This window comes from Vitis riparia, chromosome 5 (assembly GCF_004353265.1).
Source record: "Vitis riparia cultivar Riparia Gloire de Montpellier isolate 1030 chromosome 5, EGFV_Vit.rip_1.0, whole genome shotgun sequence".
Lineage (NCBI taxonomy): Eukaryota > Viridiplantae > Streptophyta > Magnoliopsida > Vitales > Vitaceae > Vitis > Vitis riparia.
The window spans coordinates 22,686,378-22,712,544 of record NC_048435.1 but is presented as its reverse complement, the minus strand read 5'-3'; the positions used below and the strand labels follow the sequence as shown (position 1 = coordinate 22,712,544).

The 26,167-nt window shown below is 37.6% G+C and overlaps 4 protein-coding genes across 9 annotated transcripts; 1 reads left to right on the top strand and 3 right to left on the bottom strand.

The window, feature by feature from the left end:
- Position 1: 1 nt before the first annotated feature.
- On the bottom strand, positions 2-9,099 carry LOC117914778. 4 transcript variants are annotated; one of them, XM_034830241.1, is made up of 4 exons: positions 8,940-9,099; positions 8,282-8,333; positions 7,856-8,181; positions 2-1,872 (listed from the first exon to the last, which is right to left on the bottom strand). In XM_034830241.1, the coding sequence occupies exons 1-4, from the start codon at positions 8,958-8,960 to the stop codon at positions 94-96; spliced, it is 2,178 nt and encodes a 725-aa protein (XP_034686132.1). In that variant the 5' UTR covers positions 8,961-9,099; the 3' UTR covers positions 2-93. The 4 variants fall into 4 exon arrangements, with proteins under 4 accessions (XP_034686132.1, XP_034686133.1, XP_034686134.1 ...); XM_034830242.1 differs by having other exon boundaries at positions 8,282-8,407; positions 8,940-9,097; XM_034830243.1 differs by having other exon boundaries at positions 8,282-8,344; positions 8,940-9,097.
- Positions 2,535-7,659, top strand: LOC117914780. 3 transcript variants are annotated; one of them, XM_034830248.1, is made up of 2 exons: positions 2,535-2,969; positions 7,622-7,659. In XM_034830248.1, the coding sequence occupies exons 1-2, from the start codon at positions 2,627-2,629 to the stop codon at positions 7,627-7,629; spliced, it is 351 nt and encodes a 116-aa protein (XP_034686139.1). In that variant the 5' UTR covers positions 2,535-2,626; the 3' UTR covers positions 7,630-7,659. The 3 variants fall into 3 exon arrangements, with proteins under 3 accessions (XP_034686139.1, XP_034686136.1, XP_034686137.1); XM_034830245.1 differs by lacking the exon at positions 7,622-7,659 and adding an exon at positions 6,763-7,102; XM_034830246.1 differs by lacking the exon at positions 7,622-7,659 and adding an exon at positions 4,538-4,566.
- Positions 9,100-12,800: 3,701 nt separating the features above from the next.
- LOC117914136 (disease resistance RPP8-like protein 3) lies at positions 12,801-17,029 on the bottom strand. Its single transcript, XM_034829347.1, has 3 exons — positions 16,813-17,029; positions 13,291-16,533; positions 12,801-13,172 (listed from the first exon to the last, which is right to left on the bottom strand). Coding segments are annotated over exons 1-3 (3,294 nt in total). The 5' UTR covers positions 16,863-17,029; the 3' UTR covers positions 12,801-13,171.
- Positions 17,030-22,578: 5,549 nt separating this feature from the next.
- LOC117915308 (putative disease resistance protein At1g50180) lies at positions 22,579-24,570 on the bottom strand. The gene has a single exon (XM_034830861.1). It carries the CDS (start codon positions 24,568-24,570, stop codon positions 22,579-22,581), a length of 1,992 nt encoding a protein of 663 aa, XP_034686752.1.
- Between the last annotated feature and the right edge of the window lie 1,597 nt (positions 24,571-26,167).

Below are 26,167 nucleotides of genomic sequence, written 5' to 3'. Positions count from 1 at the left end.
CTGATGCAATAGTCCCAATCTTACTCTTAGTCAACAGTCATCCTATTTTACACTATGCAACCAATTCAGATATCTTGTGGGACATCAAACTAATCAACTGACAACCAGCTCGGCCCTAGCATAGCCTTGTGAAATCTTGAAATGTTCAGTAATACCAAAATGAGCCATGAGAAGCCAGACATGAGTGAGAAGTTCTCCGCCTCGCCTGAGCTGCGTGGCATGGTGATTCCATCGACACTGATTTGCAGCATGACATAGCATCTCCACCCACACAAGACTAATCATCCCCCATTTCTTTTCACACTGCCATTGCTCCTCTCTCTCCAGGGATTGCAGAGAGTTAGCCAGCCTGCAGGCATCAAATAGCACAGACTTGCCTCTATCTCCTTTTACTTCTGAGGGTAGAATTTCAGTGCTAACTTGAAGTAACTTTTCACTAGCTTGGATTCTATTTGTTATAGGCTTCTTATCCTGAAAAAACACTCTGGCCTCAGCACAGCTGTCTTGGAATCTGATCTGTCCAATTCCATCAGGTAGCATGAAGGGACACATTACCAGAAGATACAACATATAATCAGATAGCAACTTGCATGCTTCACATTTTGTGTTCTTGACAGAGATAGAATTTTTATTTAAATCAGTATAGTAGCAGAGATCGGTTGCAATGTGCCAGAGAAGGATGCTCTCATCGAATTCTGCCTCAATGCTCCAACCAAATTTAGCAAAACAGTCCATTTCTCCAAGTACCTGATCACCTCGATGAGCACATAATTGCCTACATGCCTTGATGTCTGATGCACTTCTTGATTTATCTAGAAGTTGTTCAAAGATTAATCTTTTCAAATCTGGGGAGACAACAGTGAAACTCTTGTAGTGATGCTCCTCTAACATTTGATAAATGTGAAAGAACTTTTGAACTCCAAGGAACTTGATGGGCTTATCTTTGATGCAGAAACCTATTAAATTGTATTGTGCCATGGAGTTGGACCATCTCTTCCGTGAAGAAAACAGAAAACAAAATTGGCAACAAGAGATGGATCGGTAGATGAGATCTGCAAGCGGGTTTTTGTGCTGACTCAACCAAAGCATAGTCCAATCTGAGGAAAGTAGTACAATAATGGCATACATCTCTAGAATAATTCCTCCAACCAGCAACAAGAATGTTATAATCACATCAATAACTGAGTACTGATGCTTAACAAACACCGAGAAGGCTATGCATGCAGAAACTGTGAAGGATAGACTGATGAAGCGAAGTAGAAAGCCGCATCTAGAATAAATCACAACTGCCTTTGTATAGAGCACATCATACATAAATCCAAGCTCAATCTCAATCACTTTGAATGCTTCCTCCCAAGATGTATTCTGGAAGAAGGATTGGCTGTATCTGCGATCTTGGAAGCTAAGAATGAGATCTGCAAATAAACGCTTGAAAGTATTGAAGAAGTAATAAGCATCATGTAAATTGGCCGCATCTGGGATACTGTTGTTTATTGCAGCTGGATGAGAACGACTAATCATCTTAGAAATTTCTGCTCCTAGCCGTATTGAAACATTATATCCCTCGCGTTTTTTCAAAACAAATTCATCCATGAATTTGGCATAATTAGGCCCTGGGTCAGGACGAGGGAGCATGGAATCTCTAAAATGAGTGCTGCTTGCAGACCTTAGAACCCAAGTCCTCTCACTGTACTTAATGAGTCCAGCTACAAATATTGGAATTGCTAGAATATTAAGCAGTTTGCCCTTCCAAGATCTAAGAAAGATGTAAAATGCCACACAAAACTGGACGAATAGCCCAAGCAAATGCCTTAGCCATAACTCATTGTCTTCCTGAGAATAGGCTGTGATGGTGTCTGGGCCGCCAAGGTGTTATATTTATATAAATATATATATTGTTGGTTAAAAATAAAGTGTAAGAAGAGTTACACTTTTGAAAAATAACCTTTGAAAATAAAAGTGTAAGAAGGGTTACACTTTTAAAGTGTGAATTAAACACATGATTAAGTTTTGAAATGTTACAAAACTTGAAAGGTTAAGGAAGACAATGAGTCTTCTCATCTTTGTAACTTTACAAAACTTAAGAGGTATTTACACATATGATTAAGTTTTGAAATGTTACAAAACTTGAAAGGTTAAGGAAGACAATGAGTCTTCTCATCTTTGTAACTTTACAAAGCTTAAGAGGTTAAGTGTAAGAGAGTTACACATTTGAGATTAAATCATGTTTAATGTGTGAATTAAACATATGATTTAATTTTTGAATGTTACAAAGATGAAGAGATTGAGGAAGACAATGGGTTTTTTCTCATCCTTGTAACCTTTTTCAACCCTAAGAGTGCTATATATATGACTTTTCTTCTTTTGAAATCTTATGCAGAAAAGTGAAAAGGCTTGATCAATCCCAAGACTATTTCCATTAGTTCCCTAAAGATTTCTAGAGGTGGGAGGAAATAGAGTCTTTGGACAAAGTTCCAAGAACTTGTTTGAGCCTTTCTTGTGTTCTTCTTCTTGTTCTTCTTATTTTGTATCTTTGAGAGTTTCATTGTATCAAAGTGAGTGTGTGAGAGTGTTTCTTTTCTCCATTGTATCCAATTTTCGTCAACAATCAAAGACTCTATTCACAATGGAAGGAGAGACTATCAAGATTATGAACCAAGACCTTGTGAGGTTGGATCGTTTTGATGGTTCCAACTTCACTAGGTGGCAAGACAAGGTGAGATTCCTTCTCACAGCACTCAAGATTTTCTACATCCTTGATCCTACCTTGGCACCGTTACCGGAACCAAAGGAAAATGACACACCTCAAGTGGTGGCGGCAAGGAAGAAGAGGGAGGAGGATGAGCTCATATGTAGGGGTCATATTTTGAACGCCTTATCCGATAGGCTATATGATCTCTACACCAACACCAATTCCGCGAGGGAGATTTGGGAGGCTCTTGAAAACAAGTACAAAGCCGAGGAAGAAGGTACCAAAAAGTTTCTTATTTCTCAATACATAGATTTCAAATTTTTTGATGAAAAGCCTCTCTTACCACAAATTCATGAGTTGCAAGTAATTGTGAATAAGTTGAAAGTTCTCAAAATTGAACTTCCGGAGGCCTTCCAAGTTGGTGCTATTGTGGCTAAATTACCATCAAGTTGGAAAGGTTACCGGAAGAGGATTCTCCACAAGAGCGAAGATTACTCCTTGGAGGAGATTCAAAAACATCTTCGCATTGAGGAAGAATCGAGATCAAGAGACAAAATGGTGGAAGAGTCCAATGGTGGGACTAACAAAGCCAATGCGGTTTCAAAGGCCAATCATCCTAGAGGTAAAAATAACAACGTCAAAAGGAATTCCGGAAATTATATGAGCCCAAGAAAAATCAAGAGCAATTTAAGGGCAAGAAAGGTCCTTGTTTTGTGTGTGGAAAACCCGGGCATTATGCTAGGGAGTGTAGGTTCCGAAAGGACCAAAAAGGGGCTGTGGTGAATGCAATTGATGAGGAGATCATTGCAACACTAAGCGAAGTGTGCGTTGTCCAAGGAAAGGTGCAAGGATGGTGGTATGATACTTGTGCACAATTCATGTTACCTATGACAAATCTCTTTTCAAGACCTTTGAAGATGCAAAGGGAGATCAAGAGGTTCAAATGGGCAATGAAGGAAGATCCAAGGTGTTTGGCAAGGGCACTATTGAAGTTGTTTTTACCTCCGGCAAAAAGGTTACCCTTACAAATGTATTGTATGTCCCCGATATGAATAAAAATTTGGTTAGTGGGGATTTGCTTGGCAAACCGGGTATCAAAGCGGTGTTTGAATCCGGTAAGCTAATTTTATCCAAATCGGGGAACTTTGTGGGAAAGGGTATTCTTGTGATGGGATGATCAAACTTTGTACCAATGACAATACTATAAAATGGCTTCTACTTCCGCTTATATGTGTGATTCAAATTCTTTACTTTTGTGGCATAATAGGCTTGCACATGTTGGTTTAAGCACTATTAAAAGGATTGTGAAATGTGGTTTGATTGCTTGTGATACCAAGAAATTTGAAAAGTGTGAAATATGTGTTAAATCAAAGATGATTAAAAAGCCTTTTCATAGTGTTGAGAGATCATCTAATTTGCTTGATTTAATACATAGTGATCTTTGTGAACTTAATGGCATGTTAACAAGAGGTGGAAATAGGTATTTTCTTACATTCATAGATGATTGTTCTAGATTTACCTATGTGTTTTTGTTGAAAAACAAAAGTGAAACTTTCAATGCCTTTAAAGTTTACAAAGCCGAAGTTGAAAATCAACTAGGAAAAAATATTAAGGTGCTTAGAAGTGATAGAGGTGGTGAATATTTCTCTAGTGAATTCAATTCTTTTTGTGAAGAATATGGCATAATACATGAGTGCACCGCACCCTATACACCTCAACACAATGGCATAGCGGAGAGAAAGAATAGAACATTCTTGGAAATGGTGAATGCTATGTTATTGCATGCTAAATTGAATTTCAATTTGTGGGGTGAAGCTTATTGACTGCTTGCCATATTTTGAATAGAATTCCTATGAAGAAAAATGAGATATCTCCATATGAGTTATGGAAAGGAAGGAAGCCTAATATAGGTTACTTCAAAGTGTGGGGGTGTCTTGCTTATTGCAAGAAAACGGATCCAAATAAAACAAAATTGGGTCTAAGAGCCATTAAGTGTGCATTTGTAGGCTATGCCTCAAATAGCAAAGCTTATAGGCTATTAGACTTGGAGTCTAATGTGATAATTGAATCAAGAGAAGTAGAGTTCTTTGAGAATTTGTTGAGTGATAGCAATTCTCAAGTGCCTACTAGTGTTGGAGAGTCTCAAGAGGAGACACCTTCAAAGGTTGTTGAGCAACCCATTGTGCCTCGGAAAAGCCAAAGAGCTAGAAAAGAGAAAGTGTTGGGATCGGATGAGATTGATTCTCAAGAATTTCCTTTACTTAGTAGAAGGAAATAGAGAAGATATTATAAGAAAAATTCCTATAGTACTTCAAATAGAGGAGGATCCCAAAACATACAAAGAAGCTATGGCTTCTAGAGATGTTGCTTTTGGAAAGAGGCCATCAATGATGAAATGGATTCAATTATGTCCAACCAAACATGGAATTGGTAGACCTTCCACCAGGATCTAAACCAATAGGGTGCAAGTGGGTATTTCGAAGGAAATATCACACTGATGGTATGATTCAAACCTTTAAGGCTAGATTAGTAGCTAAGGGGTTTAAACAAAGAGAAGGTATTGATTATTTTGATACCTATGCGCCGGTGGCTAGAACAACATCGATTAGGATATTGTTTGCTTTGGCATCAATTCATAATCTATTTGTTCATCAAATGGATGTCAAAACGGCATTCTTGAATGGGAATCTCAATGAGGAGGTCTACATGGAACAACCGGAAGGTTTTGTTCTACTAGGGAATGAAAACAAAGTGTGTAAGCTTGTCAAATCATTATATGGTTTAAAACAAGCTCCCAAACAATGGCACGAAAAATTTGATCATGCTATTCTTTCGGATGGATTTAGACACAACAATGCGGACAAGTGCTTATATTCTAAGACTTGTGATGACTATATGGTCATAGTGTGTCTATATGTGGATGACATGTTAATCTTGAGTGATGACATGAAAGGAATAATAGAAACGAAAAGGTTTCTATCCTCAACCTTCAAGATGAAAGATCTTGGAGAAGTTGATACTATATTGGGTATCAAAGTGAAAAGAAATAGTGTGGGTTATGCTTTGAACCAAACCACTATATTGAGAAAGTAGTTAGCAAATTTAGTCATCTCAAGATTAAAATGCTAATACTCCATTTGATTCAAGTATAAAACTTGAAAAGAATGATGGTAGATCGGTGGCTCAACTTGAGTATGCAAGTGCAATTGGAAGTCTTATGTATGCTGCTCAGTGTACTAGGGCTGACATTTCATTTGCAGTTAGTAAACTAAGTAGGTTTACTAGCAATCCAAGCGTGGAACATTGGAAAGCTATTGGTAGAGTTCTTGGTTACCTAAAGAATACCAAAGAACTAAGCCTCCAATATTCAAAGTTTCCTGCTATACTTGAAGGGTATTCAGATGCAAGCTGGATATCGAGTGTGGGAGATAATTTATCTACCACAGGTTGGGTTTTTACACTTGGTGGTGGGGCTGTCTCTTGGGGATCCAAGAAACAGACTTGTATATCACACTCAACCATGGAGGCAGAGTTTATAGCTCTAGCTGCAACTGGAAAAGAAGCTGAGTGGCTTAGGGATCTCATGATGGACATCCCTTTTACTGCAAATAATGTGTCAACAGTGTCGATACATTGTGACAGTCAAGCCACTCTAGCTCGTGCGTACAGTGGAGTGTACAATGGGAAGTCTAGACATATAAGCATTAGACATGATTATGTGAGACAATTGATTCAAAATGGAATCATCTCAATCTCATTTGTGAGGTCAAGTGGAAACTTGGCGGATCCTTTTACTAAACCTCTTACAAGAGATTTAGTAAGGATAACATCTAGAGGGATGGGACTAAAACTCCTTAAATAAAACTCACCAATGATGGTAACCCAACTTAATACTAAGAAATGACTAGTCTTAAGTTCAATGGGTAAAAACAAGTCATTGATAAGTGGGTTGTGGCAGCATTAGAACATGTGAGTTCCATCCGTGATGATTAATGCTGGTTGTTACCGTTGGAGGGTTAAGCTTAAAGCTTTTAATGAAATTCAGTCTATGTGTGACAAGCATCTTAAAGGTAACAAGGATGCTGGAAGAATTTCACCTATGTGAACTTAGGGGTGGTGCCGCCTCTCATGAGAGTTAGAGTTTCTTTCAAGAAAGTTCATGAATGGATTGAGCACATGGCCATAAAAGTGCTAAGCAAGAAAATAATGGGCACTCGTGTGGTTAGTGGAAGTGTGTGTGTTGTTACCGGTTTCGTTACAAGGAATAACTGGTTCAATGCTACAAGCAACCTGGGATTTCAACGGAGCTTTGTGACAATTACACTAAGGTAAAATTCAAATCGAAAGATATTTTATTTTATGCATTTTCACTGTTAAGGTTATAAGGGTTGATGTTTATTTTTAACCAAGTGGGGGATTGTTATATTTATATAAATATATATATTGTTGGTTAAAAATAAAGTGTAAGAAGAGTTACACTTTTGAAAAAATAACCTTTGAAAATAAAAGTGTAAGAAGGGTTACACTTTTAAAGTGTGAATTAAACACATGATTAAGTTTTGAAATGTTACAAAACTTGAAAGGTTAAGGAAGACAATGAGTCTTCTCATCTTTGTAACTTTACAAAACTTAAGAGGTATTTACACATATGATTAAGTTTTGAAATGTTACAAAACTTGAAAGGTTAAGGAAGACAATGAGTCTTCTCATCTTTGTAACTTTACAAAGCTTAAGAGGTTAAGTGTAAGAGAGTTACACATTTGAGATTAAATCATGTTTAATGTGTGAATTAAACATATGATTTAATTTTTGAATGTTACAAAGATGAAGAGATTGAGGAAGACAATGGGTTTTTTCTCATCCTTGTAACCTTTTTTCAACCCTAAGAGTGCTATATATATGACTTTTCTTCTTTGAAATCTTATGCAGAAAAGTGAAAAGGCTTGATCAATCCCAAGACTATTTCCATTAGTTCCCTAAAGATTTCTAGAGGTGGGAGGAAATAGAGTCTTTGGACAAAGTTCCAAGAACTTGTTTGAGCCTTTCTTGTGTTCTTCTTCTTGTTCTTCTTATTTTGTATCTTTGAGAGTTTCATTGTATCAAAGTGAGTGTGTGAGAGTGTTTCTTTTCTCCATTGTATCCAATTTTCGTCAACACAAGGTGCAGCAGCAGAAATGGTGCCCAAAATGCCCAAAGCACATTGTTTAATTCCGATGACTTATCTTCAATGTCTCCTTCCAGGTTGGAAAGAGATCCAAGAGAAACCGCTGCAATCCAATCCGCAGCTAAGTAGGTGAGCCAAATAATGACTCTGACCCAGTTTCTGGCTATATATTTCCTCCGGTTGCCAAACAGGATGAGGACAATTTGGAAGAAGAGGCTGAGTAAAACTACTACTCGAATTTCCCATTCATTCCAAAGTTTAGTCACACTTGCAGAGAAGATTTCCACCACTCTCCTCTTATTTATAAGGATCATACTGCTAACACCTAAAAACATACAGAAAAGCAAAAGGGTAAGATTTGACCGAAAAATCTGAAAGTGAATTGATCATTGAACATCAGCTGCAGGATGAATTGATTATTGCACCTGCAACCAGCATGGTTTCTCTTTGAAACTTGGAATTCAGCACCTGCAGGGTCTGCTAAACAGCTGATTTTAACAGCCCCAAAACCAGCCAAAATATAGCATAAATGATATCTTCTCTACTTGGACCTATGAATGAAAATGAAGAAACAAATCTACTTGCAGGTTCTGTTATATAGATGATTAATAAAATAATACCCATAAGTCAACTATAAACTATTTTAGTATAGTTGGGAGTCTCGGTCAAACTTGAGTCTGTTTTCTGGGTTTGGGTTTAGGGTTGAATTGTTTAATAATGATAGGTTAGGTTAAATGAAAAATGAGATTGATAATGATAGTCCATGTGCTGCCCAACATTCAAAGGGAGGAAAGAGCCCTAATTAATTTTTGATTTCATTTCCCAAAACATGCCTGCAATAAAAGATTCTGAGTTTGAGACTTTCTATACTGAGGGGATTATCTTGTAAAATTAATTTCAAGGATTGTTCCACTCCATGGATTCTACACAAATATTTCAGCCAAAAACATTCTGCAGTGACCGTACAGTCTAGAATTACCATCTAAAGGAATTGAAACAAAGCTCAAATTGTAGTATGAAACTTCAAACATGTGCAACAATGGTGGAAAAGGGTGGGAAATTTGGGCAGAAGATCCACCCTACCTCTTTGGTGAATCTAAGCATTGGCAAGAACAAACCCTTAAGTTCTGCTGGTGATCCGGCAATGTTCCACCCTTGAATCCTACAGCCGTGAGGTCTTCCACTATCCTCAATTCTTTATCTCTCCCCCATTTTTTTTCTTTCTTTTATTTTATTCTCCCACCACACCGCCATTATCCACTGTACCATGAATTTACCACTATTTTACCATTATTTATACATTTACATTAGAGTTTTAGGGCACTAAGGTTTTCCTCCTCATTAAAACTTTCTTTCTCTCACCTCCACCTTATCCTCCCTTGGCTACAAGATAAGATTTTGAGTTCCAAGTTTCATCTATTTCTCAGCTCCAATTTTTGTGAAGAAGAAGATGACTGGGTGGCGTAGTAGAAAATCCATGGTGGAGAGCATTCTCTCAAGGGCAGCAAAGAAACTCTCTTTTCTGCTCATTCAAGAACCTGACCTTGAAAAAGATGTGAATTGGATCTACCTAGAGATGAACTTCATCATTAGGCTTCATTTAGCTTTCTTGAGTGTCTTCACGTAGCAGTTAAGGGACATTGCCTATGATGTAGAGGATGTGATTGACGACCTCACACTAAAATCAGCTCGAAGAAGGAACTCCAAAGGAATTGACAAGAAGCTGAAGCAGATCAAGATTAGGATGATCATATAACAGGAGAAGGAATTCCTGCCAACTGCATAGAAATTGGAAAAATAGAAGATCAGAACAGCCAACACAGTTGTTTCCCTGGTTATAGAGAAAATTACAGCTCTATTAGCTCAGGGACCCCTTTGTCCCCAGGTGAAAAAGAAGGCCAGAAGCATACAGGACAAATTCAAGTTCATGAATGGCTTTCTTGAAGATTTAGAATCAGTAGAGCTAGATGAAAATGGAATGGCATGAATGGAGGATCTCTGGATTGTTTCTTGTCATGCAGTGGACTTCATTGACTTCATCAGTGGAAGAGAAGAGTTTAAAAGGAGGGGAGGTTTCAGGAGAGTGGTCACAGGTTTCCACAAATTGAGGTCTCAACTTTGCCTAGGTGGGGAGATGGATCAAATCAATGCCAGGATGGAGGATCTTTCCAAGAGGAGGCCCAAAGCTGTCAGCAGACATGGTCAGAGTGGAGGGCAAGGGATTGAGAGATGGCTCCCACACAGAGAGATGCCATATTCTCATACTGTTGATAACCTTGATAAGATCAGCTTCGGTGATAATGTGCCGAAGATTGTGGCTAGATTGCTTACACATGAAAATGGCTTCTTTGTTATTTCAATTGTGGGAATGAAAGGCATTGGCAAGACAACCTTAGCATAGTCTATGACAATGATTCTGTTGTTGATCATTTCCCTTGTTGTGCTTGGACATCTACAGCTTAGAAGACTACAAAACTTCTCAAGGACAAAATTAAACAGATGGATCACAGTAAAAGCATTCCAAAATTGTGGAAGGAAGAATACAGAAAGGCATTGCAAAGAAAAGAAATAACAAAAGATGTCCAAAAAGGAAGAGTTGTTGTCCATCTTGAATACTTTTTTAAGGACAAGAAATATCTCATAATTTTGGATGATATATATGGTGTCATTTGGTTCAAGGACCTTCTAAGTAGATCCCAGACACATCAATAGGCAATGGAAGGGCCTTCATCTCACACTGCAATTGCAAGATGATAATTAGATGATAAAGATTGATTTGAATTGAAGAACTTTCACTGCTTTAGTATCTGCTTTGAATGCCATTGGTTATTCATCAATGGAAGAGAACAAGTAAAAGGAATTGCAGGAGACCTTTACAAAGGTTATTTTGACTTCTATAGTCACCCTTGTTTTGTGCTACCACACTTTTGACAACCTTCTACAACAGCTTCAACATGGATGGTCAGAAATATTGGCTTGTGCAATCTACTCCACTGCTCCAAGGATGTGATGGTGTTATTGATTTTAGGCATCCTCCAATGTCCCAAAATGCATGCTGCTTTCTCAGCTTCATGTTCACAAATATTGCTGTTATATTTTTAATCTTATGGGTCAAGTGAGTCTTTCCAGATTTAAAGTAACCTTCAATGCTAAGTAAATGGTGTCAAGGTATGTCACACAATTCGTATTTTTTTTCCAGACACATTCTATATGTTGTGCTAAGCACATCACAAATTTTATATTTTAGTGTACTTTGGGAATGAGTTTGAAACAAATTTCTTGACAAACGGTATTCCAAATGATAAATACTCCAATTAGGTATTGGAGTGAGATTTTTTTCACAAGCAGATGTACAAGTTAAATTAGGCTTCAACAAAATTTTACGCCAATGCAAACTCAACCTCAATCACTTTGAAAGCCTCCTCCCAAGATTTATTCTCGAATAAGGGGTTGGGTATTGTTGCAGTTGAAAGTGTTGAACAAATGGAATAGGGTGCATTACATCTTGAAATGATCATTTCGTTTGGATGAATAGGCTCAAATGATGTCTAGGCCACAAGTGCAGTAGCAGAAGTGATGCCCAAAATGCCATTCCCACATTATTTGAAATTATATTCTTGATCACAATTAGTTCATGTGCTTAATGCAAAAGTCGAACTATAACATCAAGCACAGCTCCTAATGCTATAGCATAAATCCTTGAATTAATGTAAGACATAAATGGTGGAAATGGGATTCAGATCTAATCAAAGAAGAAAAGAAGATAAAGATGAAAAGATTGGATGTTCATTTTGATCGAAATTAGCCATCAGAAGCCAGAAATAAGTAAGCAGCTCTTGACCTTATCTGGGCAACTTGGCATGTTGATCCGGTCAACCCTGTCTTACAGAATAAGATAGCATCTCCACAAACACATAACTCATCATCTCCCGTTTCCGTGCAGACTCCCAATGATCCTCTGGCTCTAGCCATCCTGCAGGGATGCAAAATCCATGTCTTGCTTCTATCTCCTTTCACTTCCAATGTTGTGCAACTTGGTTTCTAGCTGTTATGTACTTCCTCTCTTGAAAAAACTCCCAAGGCATATTCTGGAAAAAGAATGAAGGAGAGCTGCAATTAAGTGCTTGAAAGTGCTGAAAAAGTAGCAATCCTCATGCAGAATGGCGGCAGTGCAGGAAAGGTTGCTTCCTGCAGCTATATCAGAATGACCTACTGCCATTGCTAGTTGTATCACTGTTCCCCAGTGAAATCTTAAAACCCAATGCTGTTTGACCTCTACTTGTCCATGGAGTTAGGGCTTAAATTTTGCTGGCATTCTAGAAACTGTATTTTAATTGCCCTGTTTCAAACACCCAAACCAAAGGTCGCACTTGGGTGAAATATTTTCTGTTCATTTAAAGAATCCACACTGACCAAACCAAAAGAAGAAGAAGAAGCAGATGGACTGAAACAGGTTGAAGTTGAGAAAGCAGGACAGAGATATATATCTCATGTCAGGAAGCATTGGATGGAGGTTGTTGGAGAAACTCTCTGCTCTTCTCCTTCAATAACCAGCAGCTTTTGTTGGAGTTGAAGAGCTTTAGGTGGATGAATTCCATTTCAAATGGGTGTTGTAACAATTGCTCCATAATTATATTGCATGATACAATGTCCAAATCTGTAGTGGTCCTTCTCTTTTAAATTAAAAAAAAAAATGATGTAAGCTTTGAGAATGTATTTAGCCTAACTGGACTAACTAGTGGAATGGGCAGAGCATGGAAGCAGCCATGCAGGTGATGGTGAGCTCTGATCTGTGCTTGTGAGCAACAGGATGCATTAATTTGATATATTAATATTACGTATTTCAAGACTTTGAACCTAATACACTGACAAAATAAGCCACATAGAAAGATTTCAAACTCTAATATTAGTATTATGACTTCAAGCAAAGGAGAAGGGTTAATCTATGTGTACTCTCCATCCATCTGGACAAGAAGAGAATAGTACTTCATTCAATCCAAATACAATTCACAAAGGAAAATTCTTGAGCAGTCACACCCACAACACCATTGTGCTCATGATGCCTGGATTCTACTGAAAGGTACACTACAGTATGCATTTAAGGTTTGCAAGACAAGAACTTAGCATCAACGGGTAGAACAGAATAATGGGCAGAAGGGATGGAAACCCAATTCCAAATGAGCCCTATAAATTGTTGCAACTGAGAACTGCCCTCATGAGAATTTGAATCTGCTCCAATAGCAAAAACATTGAAATGGAAATCAAAGCCCAACACGAAGAAGTAGACCAGAACCTTCTCACATAGCTTATCACAACCTAAAAAAACAACAAAACACACACACAATGGTGTATCAGGTTGTTGGTTACACAGAGTAATCATCTCATGTTAAGCAGGTTATAAACCAAATTTCAAGAGACTAAGTAGTGAACTTACTAGGCAGGTATAACTTCAATTTTTAAGAGAGTTCTATGTAGCAATTCTGCAGGAAGAATTTTCAGACTTCTGCAGAACCTAATCTCCAAATGTCGGAGAGCTTGTAGTGCTCCTTTCTCTACATTCCATTCCTCCAGTTGCTCTAACTTCCATAGGTTAAGAACTCGAAGCTGAGGAAAGCCTCCTAAAGAGCAAAGCATGTTCTTTCCTAAATACGATTTGGCAAGCAATTTAAGACTTCTAAGGTTGGGAAGCTTATCTAGTGACTGCATTGGATCTTCTACAAGTCCTGACCCTGATAAGGTGAGGTCGATGAGGCTGTATGGGAATTGGGACATAATAGATGGATTCCTTAACCGTCCGAGCAAGTAAATGTAAGAAAGATTCACAAGGCTTACTAAAGGCTTCAATTCTAGATCCCATGGCTGATTGTTTTGATCAATAGATTTGAGCCTTAAAGACCGGAGTTGGTTCAGTTTTAGTACCCAGTCAACTACTGCCTGCAGTTGCAATGACATTGCCTCTTGTTTAGATGACATTGTTAATCCCAATTTCCTAATACTGAGTAACCTGTCTAGGCCATCTCTTACCAGAGTCTCCTCATCTACAAATAGCCCACATAATGTCTGGAGGAATGTAGGAAAATTAGTACCATGTCGAAGCATAAGTTTACTTCGATAGCTCTCACTCAAGTATAAGTGCTGCAATTGTTGTAGCTTCCAGATTGAATCAGGCAGAGTGTTGATGCTAGTATGCTTCATGTCCAGTGTTTGAACATTCTGCAACTTGCTTATAGATGATGGAAGTACCTTGAGGAATGTAGATCTTAAGCCAAGGTACCTTAGTCGAGTTAGTTTTCCAATTGCCTCAGGTAACTTAGGTCTGAATACATTTTCAAGATCAAGCAAGAGCAGTACTAGGAAGCCACCGCTGGATATGCTTTGACGAAGAAAGTTTCCCACTTCTTCTCCTGGTTTGCTTTCTTTTCGAGTATCAAAGGACAGAAAAGAAAGAACATCTTCATAGTAAGGTGTCAAAGAAGTAGAAGTGGTATTGTAATCACCATGGATATGATCAAAGCTTATGTCTTCTTTGTCAAGATGATCAACAAGACGACGGATCCTGCGGGTGCCTAGGGACAACTCAGATCTTGTGTTGGTATGAACTCCAAGAAATGTGGCTTGTTGAGCTTTGGATGACCAATATTGTCTTAGGGCATCGGGCAATTGCACCATTTTAACATTCCCATTAAGCTTCTTCTTTGTCACTTGGACCATTCCCTGGGCTATCAACAAATTCAAACACCTTTCTGCAACATCTTCTGGAGTTTCATTCTCGCCCTCTGGCTGTACCAAATCCTCTGCAACCCACAATGTTATCAATCTTCTTGCCGGAATATCAAAATCTTGAGGAAATAGAGTGAAATAAAATAGACATCTCCTCATGTACAAGGACAAATCCTTATGGATCTTGTAGAGGGTATTGGGCCAAAGTTGCTGTTGGTCATGATGAAATTGTTGAAGTGCAGTGGACCACTCCTCAATGGTTGCATCCTTATGTGAGAGTGCTTCCGCCAATTTTACAATCAGCAGTGGCAGTCCCCCACATCTTTTTGCAATTTCGTCTTTCAGCTTTAGCAATTCTGGGGGTATGCTAAATTTCAAAGCATGGGTAAACAATGCCCAACTCTCCTCATTTGTCCGTAACCGCAGTGGGTGAGGATCACTCTTCATTTTGAGATTTGGAGGTAGCTTTGTTTCGCAAGTGGTCAAAATAATTCTACTGCCATTTAATGCATCTGGAAGCATTTCTAGGTCGTCGACCAAGAAATTCCAATTATCGACAACTATCAGAGACCTGTCATTAATCAAGAAAGGTATCAACCGTTGCATCTCGTATTGATTACTCCACACTCTGCATTGACTTCGACCGGACTGCAACAATTCTCCCTTGTTACGTAGCTGAAATCGATAGCCATCTGACCTCCAAGCAGCAAAGGGGAAATGATCCACAACAGCTTTATGGTTAAAGATCAAATTTGCTAGGGTTGTCTTTCCAATGCCTTGCATACCTATAATTGGAATCACTCTTAAATTCTGATCAGCTGTAAGCAACCGTGCTATCATTGCATGCACATCATCACCAAAGCTGGCGAGATCAGGTTCTTGCGTTGTTGGCTGCCGTGGGATTCGCTCGGCGGAACCCAAGGTATACTTTAGGTTCCTACTTTGACCTTGTGGGTTGACTGCTGTTGGCCGGTGGATAGAGAGGTTTTGGATCTTGGCATATATTTTGTCCATCTCCACAGCAAGCTTATCCTGAGATTTGAATTTGCCAAAAGCCGAAAGAAATCCCTTGGAAGGTCCCATCCAACTTCTTTTCGTGAGCTGTTGTGTTCTGTTGATGAAGTCCTCAATGGCTACCACAGCAGACAGGCAAACATGGGACAGCTCCTCCATCCAAACCATTCCACCATCATCTAATTCTACTGATTCTAAGCCTTTGAGAAAACCATTCAGAGACCTGAGTTTGTCTAGTACCCGCATGGCCTTCTTCTTGGTATAAGGATGAATTGCCTCCTGAGCTAGCAGAGATGATACCTTCTCTTCCACTGGGGAAAAAACCGTGTTTGCCACACTCTGACCATGTATCAAGAAGATGTCTGACCAGACTATTTCTTCAATACTGTAGTTAAAGGAGCAGGCACTTTGTGCTTCCATACAATATGGGAGATGAGGAAGAGCAGGGATCTTAGACTTGATCAATTCCAGCTTCTTGTGAATTCTTATTAACAAAAGCCACCTCTCCCAGTTTCCTATTCTCTTTTGATTTGCGACTGATCTGAGTATAAGGTCATCAATCACATCTTCAAAATCATAGGCAACATCCATTAATTCCTCTGGGACATAACTATATTTTAGCCGAGCGTGCATCAACTCTCTTTGGATCCATTGGACCTCTTCTTCAACTCCAACGAAAACTGCTGGTTCTTGAATCCACACAACACAGAGTTTCTCTATGACCCTCGACAAGACAATCTTCACCAAATCTCGTGAGTCATCTACCTCCGCCCGATCTATAGCGTCCCAGTCTCGATCTATAGTGTCCCAGTCTGGTGTGTCGTTCATCTTCATCGTTGTGTTTCTATGCCGCATCTCCTTAGCTTCTTCATGTCTACCCTCTGCCATCATCCTCCACGCCTCCTCCCTTTGCTTCCTTGTAGAGTATGCAGCCAGCATTTTCCTGCGGGGAAAGGAACAGAAAGGCTTTCACACAAATCTTAATTAAGACATATCTTAATAATTATCAAGACGTGTGGATTTTTCTTTGCAATCCGAACAAGAACATATAAACTAAACCAAGGGAAAAAAAAGAAAAGAAGAAAAAACTCAGGCAAAATATCAATATAATGCTGGAGGATGATGAATAAAAGTAAACAACTACTGAAATAATTATTAACGCATAAATATCACAAAAGGGGAGATGATATTGCAGACTTGATCAAATTTTCATTGTTCTTACAGGAAGCTGTAGGAGACCATGCCCCCGACGAAACTCAATAGCCATTTCATACTGCCAAGATGAAGCCGGCCGCGAACAGCAAAGGACTGAGTGGAGGCGGCCTTAGTAACAAACTCACAATGGCAAGGAAATCTGGGAACTGACAAGTAAATCTAAGTCTTTCCCTGATCATTTAAATTCTCATTCTCCTTTTTAATTTCCAACCCAATTCATACTCTCCACCTTCATCTTCTCTTTCTATGAACATTCCCCCTTGACGTCTTTTCTCCTTTCCTCTCTTTTTATATATGTATTTTCCTCTGAAAGCCAACTTACCGTGACCACCACATATTGATCACCCAATACCATCAGTTTCTTTTTCTTTTTCTTTTTGTCTGTGAGAGACAATGGACTGCTTCCACCATTTTTCTAAGAGGAACACTGGTAGGCTAGTTCTTTTTGAAAGACTTGTAACACAAGGGAGTCAAGTTAAATAAACAAATGTCTTCAATGTCGAAAGGCTTTGTTTCCACATGAGAGAGAGAAGGTGGGAAATGGGTAGTGAGTTTCTTGGACATTAAAGAAGCTGGTGCAATATATGTAATCCTCTGTATAAAACTCAAAACACCTTGTTGAAGAGGTAAACATTAGATACTAGAGCTATGTACAATTATATGGAGAAGGTGTTTTTTTTTTTTTTTAAATTTTTATTATTATTTTAAAAAAATATTCTAATTGAAGTTGAAATATTTTTATATATTTGAATCTCATACTAAAAATATCAGTTTATTTAAAATTGTTAATTTATTAGGTGGATTGATGATGTATATAAAGGTATAAGTTAATTTTATCATGGTTTGATGGTTACCAATTTTCATTTATTAACAATTAGTTAATATTGATGTAGCAATAGATCCTTGATCCTTGCATTGTGTGTTTTTTCATGGGTTGACTGGAGGAGAATGTAGACTTCTAATTTTGTTTTTGTGCATATACATTTTTTTTATTATTACCATTATTATTTTATTTTTATTTTTGGTTTTCCTTTTTCTTAATTTTATTTTCATCATTTGATGATTTTACTTTATTTAATGCTCTTATATTTTATTTATTGCATATTTTGATTCAATTTAAATATAACCATAATCAAATTAAGAAGGTGAAGTATAAGAAAAAAAAGGGAACATATAATAGCTCGGTTGATGATATGATTTAAAAACAATTTTTTGTTGTTAACAATTTATGAGTCGTTTGGAAGTTGTTCTTTAAAAGTAATTTTTTAAAATAAAGTGAAATAAAGAACAATTTGAGAGATTAAATAAAAGTTATTTTTACCTTTTTTTTTAAAGAAAAATATGAGAAATGAAAAATAGCATGAAAAGAAATCACAAAACCAAATAAATTATGACACGATTTTATTTTATATTTATTCTCTCTCCATCAATTAATATAAAAAATTTTCAATGATGATTTATTTTCTTAAATATATGTAATTTGTGAACTTCTTCTAACTTGAATCTTTAAATTATTTTGATTAAACAAATAAATTTCAAATCTAGTGATATTTGATACATAACATTTATTAAACTAAAAAACTAATTCAGTTAGTATTAGAAAGTCATGGATCTTAAAAGTATTTTGTTAGTTTTTTCCTTATGTATAAAGATATTTTTGTAAATTTCTTTTTACTAAGGCAGAAAAACTCCAAATAAAAAAGTTTTAATGTGTTTGATTCATTAACAAGTTTAATAGGTTTTAAAAATAATTTGAAACTCAAATAGTAAACTATGTAATACAAGAAATTTATAAATAGAAAAAGTAGAAGATGCAAAAAAAAAAGGAAGAAATTTAGCATAAAAATTAAATATTTCCAACAACCAAATTATTTGTGAAATATGTGAGGGATGAGAGTTTTTATCCATGAAATTTCATTATCAAAATTTTTATCTCTTGAAGAAGATATAAAAATAAGGAATTTGACATTTTTGTTGTAGGGGTTGGATTGAGAAGGGAGAGAGAGCATGAACTTAGAGAGAGAGAGAGAGAGAGAGAGAGAGAACTAGATATTAAAAATGAGAGAGAAATGGATTAGGAATGGGAGAGAAACAACATTTTTGAAGGAAATAAAGGAGGATATAAATTTCAAAACTAAATAAATCATTTTTTAAAGAACAAGAGTGTTCAATTTTTAAGCTCATGCAAAACAGAGATCTTTGGGGAATGTAGAACCCAGCTTGTACATATCCTCGAGAAAATCAGTTCAGACCATAATTAAGCAGCTATACTTCAGCTGATGTGTTTCTAATCAGCTTGACAATAGAAGATAAGATTGTACATTTGATGCCTTTGGAAAGCTTTGTAGCACTACCACCTAAGGTTGTAAATCCATGTGAAATAATGATAATAATAATTGAAGGATAAGGCCAATGGACAAGGGGATAGGCCTAGAAAGCTGGAATTTTGACAAAATACTGTCTTTTTTAAATATTCCAATTGAATTTGAAATATTTTTCTGTATTTGAATTTCATTAGTATTTGCTACACTACAATGCTAAGATATTAAATCGTAATAAAAAGTAAGGTTGGCTAAACAAGGGAATAGATACACCATCACTCAGTCTGTTCTTAACCTATGTTAAAACCCTAATACTAGGCTTTACTGATACTTCATGTAAGATTATACGTAAACTTGATAGTACAATTTTAGTCAGAGTAATTAATTTAGGATTTCACATGGAATTGTCATTTGAAAAGACCAGATTCAATGTAAAAAATTAACTTGTCTTTTCAAAGTATAAGTTCAATGTAAAAACAAAATGGCTAATAAAATGTATATTTTTATGTTTTCTTTTTTTGCTTTTTTTTTTTTAAAAAAAAAACCTTTTTTAAAATAATATTTGAAAAAATTCTCATCAGTTGTCATGGGCTTGTAAAATCTTGAAATGTTCACTTATAACAAAAGGAGCCATCAGAAGCCATACATGGGTGAGCAGCTCTCCCCCTCGTCTCAACTGCTTGGCAAGTTGGCATGGAGATTCCATCGACACTGACTTGCAGCATAACACAGCATCTCCACCCACACATCACATATCATATGCCCTTTCTGTTCTGGACTCCATTTCTCATATGTCCCCAGGAGTTGTAGGGACTTAGCAAGCCTACAGGCATCGAATAGCACATGCTTGCTTTTGTCTCCTTTCACTTGCAGAGTTAGAACTTCAGTACTGATGGGTACGTAACCTTTGGCAAGCCTTCTTCCTTCTATGCCCTTGTTGTGCTTAAAAAACTGTATGGCCTTGGCGAATCTGTCCTGTACCAGCAGGAAGCATGAAAGGGCACATGACCAGAAGATACAACATATTGTCTGGCAGCAACTTCCTGGCTTTACATTCAACTGGGTTTGGATTCTGTAAATTGCCCTGTTTCAAATACCCAAACCACAAGCTAAATGTATTAATTGGGTGAAGGCTCTGCTGTTCATTTCCAGAACCCACACTGACCACACCAAAAGAAGAAAAAGAAAAAGCAGATGGACTGTAACAGGTTGAAATTAAGGAAGCAGCACAGAGATAGATATCTTATGTCAGGAAGCATTGGATGGAGGTTGTTAGAGAAACTCTCTGTTCTTCTCCTTCAATAACCAGCAACTTTGGTTTGGAGGTGGATGAATCCCATTTCAAATGGGTGTTGTAACTATTGCTCCATAATTATATTGTACGATCCAATATCCAAATCTGTAGTGGTAGGCTCTTCTAAATTGAAAAAAAGGAAAGGGTGTAAGCTTTGAGATTGTATTTGGACTAAATGGACTAACTATTGGAATGGGCAGAGCATGTAAGAGGCCATGCAAGCCATGGTGGGCTCGGATCTGAGCTTGTGAACAACAGAGTATTACTTTGATATATTAATATAACGTATTTGAAGACTTTGAACCTAATACACTTACAAAATAAGCTACAGAAAGGTGGAGGATTAATCTTACTCTCCTTCATCCATCTGGGCAAGAAGAGAATAGTTATTTTCTCCCTATGTGCATTCCAGCAGACTGGTTAAATTCTATCCAACAAACATCAACTGAAAGAAAAAAAAAACTCTATTCAATCCAAATACAGTCACAAAGCAAAATTCTATAACATTCACACCCACAACACCATTGTGTTCATGATGCCCTGATTCTACAGTTCACAAACACTAGTTATAGAATCTACTAACAAGTACAATACAGTATGCATTTAAGGTTTGAAAGACAAGAACATAGCATCAATGGTAGAACAGAATAATGAGCAGAAGGGATGGAAACCCAATTCAAAAAAATGAGCTCTATAAATTGTTGCAACTGAGAACTGCCCTCATGAGTATTTGAATATCTGCTCCAACAGCAAAAATATTGAAATGGAAAGCAAAGCCCAACACGAAGTAGACCAGAACCTTCTCGCTTACCTTCTCACACCCTAATCAAACAAAAAAAGAAAGAAAGAAAGAAAACACAATGGCATATCAGGTTGTTTGTTAAACAAAACAATCATCTCATGTTAAAGTAGGTTATAAACCAAATTTCAAGAGATGAAGTAGTCAACTTACTGGGCAGATATAATTTCAATTTTCAAGAGAGTTCTATGCAGCAATTCTGCAGGAAGAATTTTCAGACTTCTGCAGAACCTAATCTCCAAATCTCGAAGAGCTCGTAGTGCTCCTTTCTCTACATTCCATTCCTCCAGTTGCTCTAACTTCCATAGTTTAAGAACTCGAAGCTGAGGAAAGCCTCCTAAAGAGCAAAGCATGTTCTTCCCTAAATAAGATTTGGCAAGCAATTTAAGACTTCTAAGGTTGGGAAGCTTATCCAGTGACTGCATTGGATCTTCTACAAGTCCTGACCCTGATAAGGTGAGGTCGATGAGGCTGTATGGGAATTGGGACATAATGGATGGATTCTTTAACCGTCCGAGCAAGTAAATGCATGTAAGAAAGATTCACAAGGCTTACTAAAGGCTTCAACTCTAGATCCCATGGCTGATTGCTTTCATCAATAGATTTGAGCCTTAAAGACCGGAGTTGGTTCAGTTTTAGAACCCAGTCAACTACTGCCTGCAGTTGCAATGTTATTGCCTCTTGTTTAGATGATACTGTCAATCCCAATTTCCTAATATCGAGTAACCTGTCTAGGCCATCTCTTACGGGAGTCTTCTCATCTACAAGAAGCCCACACAATGTTTGGAGGATTGTAGGAAAATTTGTATCATGTCGAAGCATAAGTTTACTTCGACAACTCTCACTCAAGTGTAAGTGTCGCAATTGTTGTAGCTTCCAGATTGAACAAGGAAGAGTGTAGATGCAAGTATGCTTCATGTCCAGTGTTTGAACATTCTGCAACTTGCTTATAGATGATGGAAGTATCTTGAGGAATGTAGATCTTAAGCCAAGGTACCTTAGTCGAGTTAGTTTGCCAATTGCCTCAGGTAACTTTGGTCTGAATACATTTTCGAGATCAAGCACGAGCAGTACTAGGAAGCAACCACTGGATATGCTTTGATGAAGAAAGTTTCCCACTTCTTCTCCTGGTTTGCTTTCTTTTCTAGTATCAAAGGACAGAAAAGAAAGTGCATCCTTGTAGTAAGGTGTCAAAGAAGTACTAGAAGTTGTGTTGTGATTACCGTGAATATGATCAAAGCTAATATCTTCTTTATCAAGATGATCAACCAGACGACGGATCTTATTGGTGCCTAGGGACAACTCAGATCTTGTGTTAGTATGAACTCCAAGAAATGTGGCTTGTTGAGCTTTGGATGACTAATATTGTCTTAGGGCATCCGGCAATCGCACCATTTTAACATTCCCATTAAGCTTCTTCTTTGTCACTTGAACCATTCCCTGGGCTATCAACAAATTCAAACACCTTTCTGCAACATCTTCTGGAGTTTCATTCTCGCCCTCTGGCTGTACCAAGTCCTCTGCAACCCACAATGTTATCAATCTTCTTGCCGGAATATCAAAATCTTGAGGAAATAGAGTGAAATAAAATAGACATCTCCTCATGTACAAGGACAAATCCTTATGGATCTTGTAGAGGGTACTGGGCCAAAGTTGCTGTTGGTCATGATGAAATTGTTGAAGTGCAGTGGACCACTCCTCAAGGGTTGCATCCTTGTGTGAGAGTGCTTCTGCCAATTTTACAATCAGCAGTGGCAGCCCCCCACATCTTTTTGCAATTTCGTCTTTCAGCTTTAGCAATTCTGGGGGTATGCTAAATTTCAAGGCATGGGTAAACAATGCCCAACTCTCCTCATCTGTCCGTAACCGCAGTTGGTGAGGATCACTCTTCATTTTGAGATTTAGCGGTAGGATTGTTTCGCAAGTAGTCAAAATCATTCTACTGCCATTTAATGTATCTGGAAGCACTTCTAGCATGTCGTACAAGAGATGCGAATCATCTAGAACTGTGAGAGACCTGTTATTAATCAAGAAAGCTTTCAGCCGTTGCATCTCGTCATCATAACTCCACACATCTCCCAATTGACTTAGATCGGACTCCATCAATTCTTCCTTGTTACGAAGCTGAAGTCGACAGCCATCTGACCTCCTAAGAGCAATGGGGAAATGATCCACAACAGCTTTATGGTTGAAGATCAAATTTGCTAGGGTTGTCTTTCCAATGCCTTGCATACCCATAATTGGAATCACTCTGAAACTCTCATCATCTGTAAGCAACCGTGCTATCATTGCATGAACATCATCACCAAAGCTGGCGAGATCAGGTTCTTGCGTTGTTGGCTGTCGTGGGATTCGGGCGGTAGAACCCAAGGTAGACTTTGGGTTCCTACTTTGACCTTGTGGGTTGACTGCTGTTGGCCGGTGGATAGAGAGGTTTTGGATCTTGGCATATATTTTGTCCATCTCCACAGCAAGCTTATCCTGAGATTTGAATTTGCCAAAAGCCGAAAGAAATCCCTTGGAAGGTCCCATCCAACTTCTTTTTGTGAGCTGTTGTGTTCTGTTGATGAAGTCCTCAATGGCTATTACAGCAGACAGGCAAACATGGGACAGCTCCTCCATCCAAACCATTCCACCATCATTTAATTCTACTGATTCTAAGCCTTTGAGAAAACCATTCAGAGACCTGAGTTTGTCTAGTACCCGCATGGCCTTCTTCTTGGTATAGGGATGAATTGCCTCCTGAGTTAGCAGAGCTGATACCTTCTCTTCCACTGGGGAAACAACCGTGTTTGCCACACTCTGACCATGTATCAAGAAGATGTCTGACCAGACTATTTCTTCAATACTGTAGTTAAAAGGCCAGGCACTATGTGCTTCCATACAATATGGGAGATGAGGAAGAGCAGGGATCTTAGACATGATCAATTCCAGCTTCATGTGAATTCTTATTAACAAAAGCGACCTCTTCCAGTTTCCTATTCTCCTTTGCTTTGCGGCTGATCTGAGTATAAGGTCATCAATCACATCTTCAAAATCATAGGCAACATCCATTAATTGTTCTGGGACATAACTATATGTTAGCCGAGCGTGCATCAACTCTCTTTGGATCCATTGGACCTCTTCTTCAACTCCAGCGAAAACTGCTGGTTCTTGAATCCTCACAACACTTGGTTTCTCTATGACCCTCAACAAGACTATCTTCACCAAATCTCGTGAGTCATCTACCTCCGTCCTATCTATAGTGCCCCAGTCTCGATCTATAGTGTCCCAGTCTGGTGTGTCGTTCATCTTCATCGTAGAGTTTCTATGCCGCATCTCCTTAGCTTCTTCATTTCTACCCTCTGCCATCATCCTCTACGCCTCCTCCCTTTGCTTCCTTGTAGAGTATGCAGCCAGCATTTTCCTCCGGGGAAAGGAACAGAAAGGCATTCACACAAATCTTAATTAAAACACATCTTAATAATTATCTAGACGTGTGGATTTTTCTTTTCAATGCGAACAAGAACATATAAACTAAACCAAGGGAAGAAACAAAGAAGAAAAAACTCAGGCAAAATATCAATATAATGCTGGAGGATGATGAATAAAACTAAACAACTACCGAAATGATTATTAACGCATAAATATTTAATAAAAGGGGAGATGATATTGCAGACTTGTTAAAATTTCATTGTTCTTACAGGAAGCTGTAGGCGACCATGCCCCCGACGAAACCCAATAACCATTTCATACTGCCAAGATGAAGCCGGCCGCGAACAGCAAAGGACTGAGTGGAGGCTGCCTTAGTAACAGACTCACAATTGCAAGGAAATCTGGGAACTAACAAGTAAAACTAAGTCTTTCCCTCATCATTTTGTCCTTCCTATTCACTTTAAATACTCATTTTTATTTTTAATTTCCAACCCAATTCATACTCACCACCTTCATCTTCTCTTTCTATGAACATTCCCCCTTGACGTCTTTTCTCCTTTCCTCTCTCTTTATATATGTATTTTCCTCTGAAAGCCAACTTACCGTGACCACCACATATTGACCACCCAATACCATCAGTTTCTTTTTCTTTTTTCTTTTTGTCCATGAGTGACAGTGGACTGCTTCCACCATTTTTCTAAGAGGAACACAGGTAGGCTAGTTCTTTTTGAAAAACTTGTAACACAAGGGAGTCAACTTAAATAAACAAATGTCTCCAATGTCGAAAGGTTTTGTTTCCACATGAGAGAGATAAGGTGGGAAATGGGTAGTGACTTTCTTGGACATTAAAGAAGCTGGTGCAATATATGTAATCCTCTGTATAAAACTCAACACACCTTGTTGAAGAGGTAAACATTAGATACCCGAGTTATGTACAATTATATGGAGCAGTTTTTTTTTCTTTTTTTTTAAATATATTCCAATTGAAGTTGAAATATTTTTCTATATTTGAATCTCATACTAAAAATATCAGTTTATTTAAAATTGTTAATTTATTAAGTGAATTGATTTTAAATTGTTAATTTATTAGGTGGATTGATGATGTATATAAAGGTATAAGTTAAATTTATGAGTCCTCCTAAGGTTTGATGGTTACTAATTTTTGTTTATTAACAATTAGTTAGCATTGACAAGCAATAGATCCTTGATCCTTGCATTGTGTGATTTTTCATGGGTCGACCGGAGGAGAATGTAGACTTCTAATTTTGTTTTTGTGAATTTACATTTTTTTTTATTATTACCATTATTATTTTATTTTTATTTTTGGTTTTCCTTTTTCTTATTTTTATTTTCATTCTTTGATCATTTTACTTTATTTAATGCTCTTATATTTTATTTATTGCATATTTTGATTCCATTTAAATATAACCATAATAAAATTAAGAAGGTGAAGTACAAGAAAAAAAAGGAACATACAATAGCTCGGTTGATGAAATGATTTAAAAACAATTTTTTGTTGTTAAAAATTTATGAG